General features: G+C 38.7%; 1 protein-coding gene across 1 annotated transcript in view; it reads right to left on the bottom strand.

Annotated features, from left to right (window-relative positions):
• Positions 1-1,365: 1,365 nt before the first annotated feature.
• SELENOO (selenoprotein O) overlaps positions 1,366-7,694 on the bottom strand; it is a 26,859-nt gene continuing 20,530 nt past the window's right edge. The window contains exons 9-10 of the mRNA XM_014524597.1: positions 7,594-7,694; positions 1,366-7,029 (exon numbers count right to left, since the gene is read on the bottom strand). The exon at positions 7,594-7,694 is cut by the window's right edge and continues 86 nt beyond it. Of these exons, the coding sequence (XP_014380083.1) occupies positions 6,835-7,029; positions 7,594-7,694 (296 nt within the window). The 3' untranslated portion in view covers positions 1,366-6,834. The remainder of the gene's footprint in view (positions 7,030-7,593) is intronic.

The raw sequence follows: 7,694 nt of genomic DNA, 5'->3' as shown, positions 1-7,694 counted from the left end.
GCACGAGCTTTTGTAAGCTGCACACTATTTTGTTAGATGCTACAAATGGCTTGACAAAGCACATTGAAGCCTATGGAAGTTCATTGCTCTTGCAAAAGCCAAGCAGGTCAACCACTTTTATTCACAAGAGTGGAAGAGATGCTGTCATTCCCCCTTGAAGAAAGAACTGGTTGGCTACAAAGATAGTGGAAGTGAAAGAGGAGAATAAATGTGTAGTAGAGGAAATCAGCCTTGTCATGGGACTTCCACTAGAGATGCTCTACAGTGTATGAACATGAGCAGAGGAATTGGAAGTTGTGTAAGAGATAGGGGTTGATAGGACAGACTTTGCGATAGGAGATGGGGCAAGAGAACCAACAGTGAAGGAGTGAAGAATCACCTGTCAGCAGAAGAAATGTAAAGAGAAGACAGCTGAGAGACCTTACAACAGGGTCCAGAATCTAGTCTCTCCCCTCCCTGGTGAATTTAGTTTTTTCTTTTTCCTGAAAGGTTTCAAGTCCGCATCTCTGACCTCCCAGGAGACACCCCACCTCCCATCTCACCTGGCTATTCCAGGGCAGAGGTATCTTCCACAAAAGTGCTTTGCTCGATTAAATATTAATATAAATATTAATATAATTAAATATTAATTAGGCCAGAAAGATGCAGGAATGAGGAGCTGGGTAGTTTAACAGTTAGGGCAATAACTGGAAAAAGGGGTCCTGGCTTCCAATCCCTGACCCAGTTACTAATTAGAATTAAATAGTGTAAGACTTTTGTATTTGAGTCCTCTCCCTCAGAGGGAAACAATGCAGATCTCCCACATTCCCAAGCTATTGACACCAGTCATGTTTTGTGCAGAGCCCAACTTTTTTGGCTTGCTCCAGCCCTTCACATGCCACGTGCAGAAGATGATTTGGGTCCATGCATTTGGGTGGGGCTTAGATAGGAACTGGGCTGTCAAGCTGGGCCACATTGATGACTTGTGTACTTCTGAAGGACCTGAACATCAACTTCAGTGCCCTTGGCCCTCTGGCACCTCCAGAGAGAGAGAGTAACTGAACAGGGGTTTTAAGGATCAGTTTTTGACTCTGGCACCTAATTTATTTATTTTTTTGTCAAGGACAGATCTAGCTTTTCTACCTGACTTGTTGAAATGTCTATCCTACTCCAGTTCCATAATGGAGAAGGGGAGGGGTGGAGGAGGGAGAGCGAGGAGAAAGAATAGAGGCCATACAATACAGTTCCTCAGAGGGTGCTGTACAGGTGCCAAATATTCCAGTGATACAAGGATGATTATGATCCCAATGCAAAGACAGTTACTCCCACAGATACTAAGTCATTACAGTAACGACTACAAGAGGCCCCCCTGAGAATTAAAGCATGAACATGAAACGAAGTGTGGTTTTATTTGGTACATTTCTTATATTAAAAAAAAAAGAGAAAGTTCATTCATAGCTTATTTTTAAGCCAAAACAAGCCAACATGAATAGATAGCAAAGCACAGTGAGGCAGCCAGACATTTAACAAGCTTATGCACACCGATCTGTGGTGATATTTTAAATCATAAAAGCAAAATCCCAGTGCCTGATGATGCTACTAGAAGCATCCAGAGCCTTGCCCTGTTTCAAGTGTTTCTCATTAGTAAACTGTGCAAACTGCTCCAAGGTTACCTCTGCTCATGAGTAGTTTGGACTTAGTTTCAGTTTGGGCCGTCTTAGCCCAAAGCCCTGCAGTACAAATTTAAACTGTACCACAGCTGAAAATGTAGCTCTTAAATAAACAATATATTCCCTCTACTAGCAGAGGATTTGACCTGATGAGAACCATTTTTACTTGGATGCGAACCTCAAAGTAAGCTACAGTCATAGATCACTCTGCTACTAGAGGCCAAGATCCTCAAAGGTATTTAGTTGCTTTACTTGCAGAGTCTTTGAGGATCTTGGTTCCTAGGGCCAAATTCCTGCTTGCAGAAAACTCCCACATACTGAGTTTCAAACTCAATCTCCTTCGCTTGCTATGCCAATGATGGAATTGTGTGTTACTAATACCACTCTGCTGCAATAGTGCTCCTCTTTTTTGAAATGAGAATTCTAGAAATCACGAGCTAATAAAATCAACCCGTCTTCTGTCTGCACTACAAGTCTTTATTTACTTTTTAGAAAGTTTGAATAAGTGTATACTGTAGCTAACCTGCCTTCCCAGGTCAAACGAATACCACTGCCAAAATATTCCCACGAAGGTTGAGAAAGCAAAAGTCAAGAAAACTGAAAATACAAGGTTTCCACCACAACAGTAAGAACAGAACTAAATAAACAAACAGTCTTGTATGATCTAGAGAAAACACAAAGTTCATTCATTAAGGTTCCTTTAACAAGCAAATGAGGATATATTCACTTTAGGTGGAAACCTTAAGTCGACTCTGAGTTATTAGTTTAGAACTGTTAACCGTATATGAATGAAATGCATGCTCTTAGTAGCTTGCTGCAGCACTAACTGGTTATATTTTAATATCCCTGACTATATTTGGATTTCCCTGAATTATTGTTTTGAAGGGAGAAAAAGATAAAATTGCCAACAATTTCCTTTCAAGAGGACTTAGCTCTATCTGTTGTCTCTGTATTGGTACTACACTCTTTGACCTATCCTACCTAAAGCAGCTTAAAACTATATGCATTATTTGCTAAAGAAAAGAAAGCACTGCATATAGCACTAGTGCAACTATGCCAGGAAGTCTGTATATGCCTGAATAAGGTGCTGTTTCACAGGAATACTAGCCAGGAACGTAAAGTACAACTGAGGGAAGTCCGTGTTTATCTAAAATGATTCCCTGGGATGTGGCTCTGTAGGAGGAGAAAGTTAGGCAAGCACTTCTGGGGCTTGAGGGGCCTGATCCCTATTGGGGCTTCCTAGGGAGGGCAGAATTGGGCCCCTGAAGCTCAGGGAGCTCCTGCCTGGGACAGCTGAAAAGCATGGGCAGCTCCAGGCTGCCCACACACTGCTGTGATAAAGCTAACAGATGTCTGCCATAATAAAGTGGCAGAAATTATTACCACCTTTGATGGACCACAAATTTGGGCATCTGTGGTGTGACAAATGGTATGGGTTGGTTTGCTTTCCCTTTGTCCCACCATAAAAATTGTTATGGTAGTACAAAGGCAATGTCTGCACCCTGAGATACAAGATGCTAACAACTTGGGCCCAGTGACTACTGAAGGTAATTATATTCCTAATGATGCATATAGGCACTTGAGTATTTATATGCTGTAAATCATATATCATGCTTGAACTATTTAGACACCTGATTTGCAACCAATTTGTATGAGACTCCTAAATATAACATTGGCTTCTGTATCTGTCACTTAATGAAATTTTTCAAAAGCACTTAACTTCCATTGCTTTTACTGGGAAGGAGGTACTTATGGAGCACCTATTGCATCTTTAGATAATAAACTCAGCCCACGTGCAAATTGAATGCCCTAGCACAAGACCATCCCTTCTCTCAGCAGCATCACAATAAGATACCTGGACAAACTTAAGAGGCAAGACTCGGACTTCTTTCTGATTCTAGATTTGATACTTTGACCAAATGTTGTGCTCGATAGGAGTGCCCTAAAAAGATCCCACAAATACTATAGTACCTTGGCGTTCCCCCCTTCTCAATATTCTACTTTAATGCCTGGAAAGAATTTACTCCAAAAGGGAATGGATCCAAGACAAGAGCATAATTCAGTCCGCATGGCTTCATGCTGATCAGCCTAATCTACTCTTTTTGTTCTAAATCTAGTCAGAAGCAGGGAAATCATCATCATCTACCTCTCAGAGCTGATCTAATGTAGATAGATTGGAAAAACATTGTTTTTTTCCAATCATCTTTATACTGCCAGCACCCTCCCCCTTTACTTTTGGTTGGGATTGTTTTTATGTGGCAATGATTACATAGTTTAACACAAAACAAATCTGAATGAGAGGAAATGCTAAACCCTGTCGACAGAGTTACTTCAGCACTCTGCAAGACAAGCAATCTAAGTTTTCATATACCGCATACTCTATTGTAAAAATTTGAATTCTCTCTTAAGGAAAACCTGTTCTGCAAGCCAGTACTACCCAAGTCTGCATGCCTCTCTCAGGCACTTCCCTCAACTGCCTCTTTCCATGGCTGACCCCTACATACAAGTACATCCACTAAATTGGTCTGTTCAGATTTGTTCTAAACAAAACAAAACAAAAAACAAAACAGGATATTCTGAATGTGGGGGTCTACATTTGGGGGAGGCTGGATACCGCTTTGGGTACAAATGGTAAATAGGCATAAACTGACACAGAAATAAAACTGTGGTTCTTTCCTTGGCTTCCCAGCACTTTCAAGGGTGATACTGGGGGAGACAGAGCAACTCTAACATGAAATTATTCTTTTTCTGCATAAATCTCCTTCGGAAAGGGTTTTGCTGTGGTATGTGGACATTTGTAGACACTTTTCAAAACAGTTATCTGAATACCCACCATGAAGCCTACTTGATTTTTCAGTATTTCAGAATTTTCAATACCTTTATATGGTCATTTTGGGGCAGAACTCTTTCCTAACATACATAAAATGACTCCAAATTCAAAATCTCTTGCATCCCATATTTTGACTCAATGTCATAGTAAAAAGGCAAAAACAGTAACACAGGAAGGGTGGTTTACCTATAAACAGTATTAAACTGAAGCCAGGTAGAACAAATCCCAAAACTCAGTTTATTTTTTTTTGTATTGCTAATCTTCAAAGTGATGCACCACAGAGGTACTGTTCTTGAAACCAGTAGAGAAAAAAAAATCTATTAGAATTTCTTACTACTGACAGCACTTTCATGTTTTGGACCTGCTAATAACTAGCCAAAAATTACAGTTCAAAAAGTAACGGCTATTTTATTTTAATAAAAAGTTCAAGCGAACTGTTGCAATTTTTAAATTTATTAATGTATGTGGCCCAAAACTGGGTTGTCTCGATACCAATATGCAAAATAACCACCATAGCACCATCAAAAATGAGTTGTTGAGAAACATTTAAGATGGAAAAGAGCAAAATGGGAGTAGCGTGACAAGCTGTTTCAGAAATAAGTCAGCCCCTAAATCCTGTAATTTCCATAACTAATACTTTTACATTACTGGTCTTTGCCATGATTTCTTTCATTTACAAGCACTCCTGCCTGATGCACTTCCAACAGTTTTTAAACCTTCCAAAAAATAACTATGTACATTTTCAGCATTCTTCTACGTACTGGTATGGGAAGCCTTCTCTTTTTTTAAAAAGGTGGAAAAAATCTTACTATGATAAGGTTCAGGTTGAGAACTCTCCAAGCAATGAGCTGGCTAAAAATTTTAAGTGAAAATTATTAAGGATGTCTGCTTCTTATCCTTGCAATCACTCCTTCCCCTCTCCCCTTCCCCTCTTTCCCCACCAAACACTTATATTTATTTAAAATTTGCTTTGCTTTATTTTCCACTAGTATTTGCATGATTATGTGTGTATATTAAGTTTTAAATAAATCGTGACTTAAATATTACTTTAAAAATAATAATTTCAACTACTACACTTTGGACTAAAAACTGAGTTTAGGATATAACAGTGCCCAAAACTGTTTTAATGTCTAAAAGACATTTTTGCTATTAGTTTTATGCTTAGTCAGAAACACCTACTTTATCAGGTCCCTTAATGCTCTGTATTAAGAAGGAACAGCTTTACATTGCAGGCTGGTAGTTCAGTAGGAAAAGCTCAGAGTTACATGCTGTTCACTTGATATAAAGAAAAATATTAAAACAGAACCGAAATTGCATAAAATTAGCAAGAGGGGAAGAGGGTTTATCCTTTGTATATGCCCAGACAGCACCACACTTCAACAACACTAGAAAGGCAACTCCCATGTTTAACATATGTCGGGACCATATGTGATGGGTGGAAGACTACATTGGAAAAGTAAAAATACAAGAATCTTGCTGAATAATGGAGAATGAATAAGCCCATATCTGCCAATTTAAATGTCAGAAGAAATCATGTCAACTGCATAAGCAGATAATGAACTTGTATTAGGTACTTTATAGGAAACAAACTAATTTTGGTTAAGTGGCCTTGTTTGAGTCAATTGGCTTACAAGTTGCAATCCAGTGTTTTTAAAAAACTATTTAGATGTGTATATCATACACAAACATACGGAAGCTGCATAATATTTTCTGCCAAGATTTTCAAGTGCAATGCATTTAGTTTCCCCTGATTCTGGCCTTCATATTGCATATTATAATAAAGGACCCTCCGGTTCCTTCCCCTAAACCCTAACCTGCACAAATTCTCAAAAAAAAAAAAATCAATCAAAAGGTTCACAAAAAATGAACTAGTCAATTAAATGAAACATAGCTTCAAATAAGCAGTAACGAGCCTATTCCTCCATTACAGAGGATCAAACTTCCCTGCATAGTAAAAGCATTAAACATGTTTTGGAAGTACTATTAGGTCAACATCAGACAAAAATAGATCAGACTTCTGACTTGTTATTTTTGTCTTCACATAAAAACAGTTGAATTTGGACTTTCAAAACTGTGCGCACCCAAACATGAAACACCACTTTCTACTTGTAATATGGTGAGGAAAAGGGAAGTCATTCATTACGCAAATGGTGTATATGGATGCTGATTGTCTTTTGTCTATTAAACCTATGATCCATGATTGCTTCAAAATAAGCATTGCTAAAGTGTAGTTGCAGGCACATCCAAATGAACTGTTTCACTGACTTAATAGTACTTTGCCTTTGCCTTGCTGATCCCCCACTGCTGAAGATAGACCAGAATCTTCCATCTGCAGTGAAAGCAAAAACAAGGCGATTATGAAGATCACGTGACACAGAGTTCTGAAGCCCAGATGGGAGGTTTACTGCAATATGGAGGTTTGCTTCTGGTCACTTCAGCACAAGCAGCAGCTGCAGCAACTATTTCTTCCTCTTCTGGCTCTTCCTGTACCTCATTGAAACTTTCTGTCTCTTGGAATGGATCCTCCAACAGCTTCAACACCCTTCTTACCTAGGGTGAAAGCAAGAACTGAAATGTTAAGAGGTTCAAAATAACCTTTAGTTATTAGCTATGTATTAAGTTTGAGCCACAGATCAAAGAACACAGTGAAATAAACATATCAACTAGTCTGAAAATAGATTCATGTGTAACATTATAGGTTCTGAATCACTATGGCGCTGTTTAAATGAGAGGCTTATCATCTTAAACTATACTTACATTACCATATTGAAAAGTTATCAAAATTAGTAGGTACCCAAATATTAAGGCACCACTTTTAACAGTACAAGAAGTACAAACTAATTCCCAACATTCCCGGAAAACAAGTATCTATTCTACAGATGGGGAAAGCAAGTATTCATTCTACACCTTACAACCAAGCCACGAACCACTCTGGAGCAGGAGCTGGGAATGGGAAATAAGGAATTTCTTAGTCCCTTCCTTTAGTTTGAATCACTACACCACCTCCCCTTCAAAACTAACCTGGACTGTCATGTTACATTCCCAGCTTTCATTTGGAAAATAGGGGCTATCATGCCCATCATTATAAAGCCATTGTAAATAGCAATACCGTACCTCTGTGAAGTCACCATTTTCAGCTGCTTCTATGGCATTTTGAGCAATGTAGTTTCTCAAAATATATTTTGGATTGTTTGAATTCATAACTTTCACATGTT

Source organism: Alligator sinensis, unplaced genomic scaffold, assembly GCF_000455745.1.
Source record: "Alligator sinensis unplaced genomic scaffold, ASM45574v1 scaffold600_1, whole genome shotgun sequence".
Classification (NCBI taxonomy): domain Eukaryota; kingdom Metazoa; phylum Chordata; order Crocodylia; family Alligatoridae; genus Alligator; species Alligator sinensis.
Note: the sequence above shows the minus strand (reverse complement) of the source record. Positions and strands in the feature narration are given on the sequence as shown.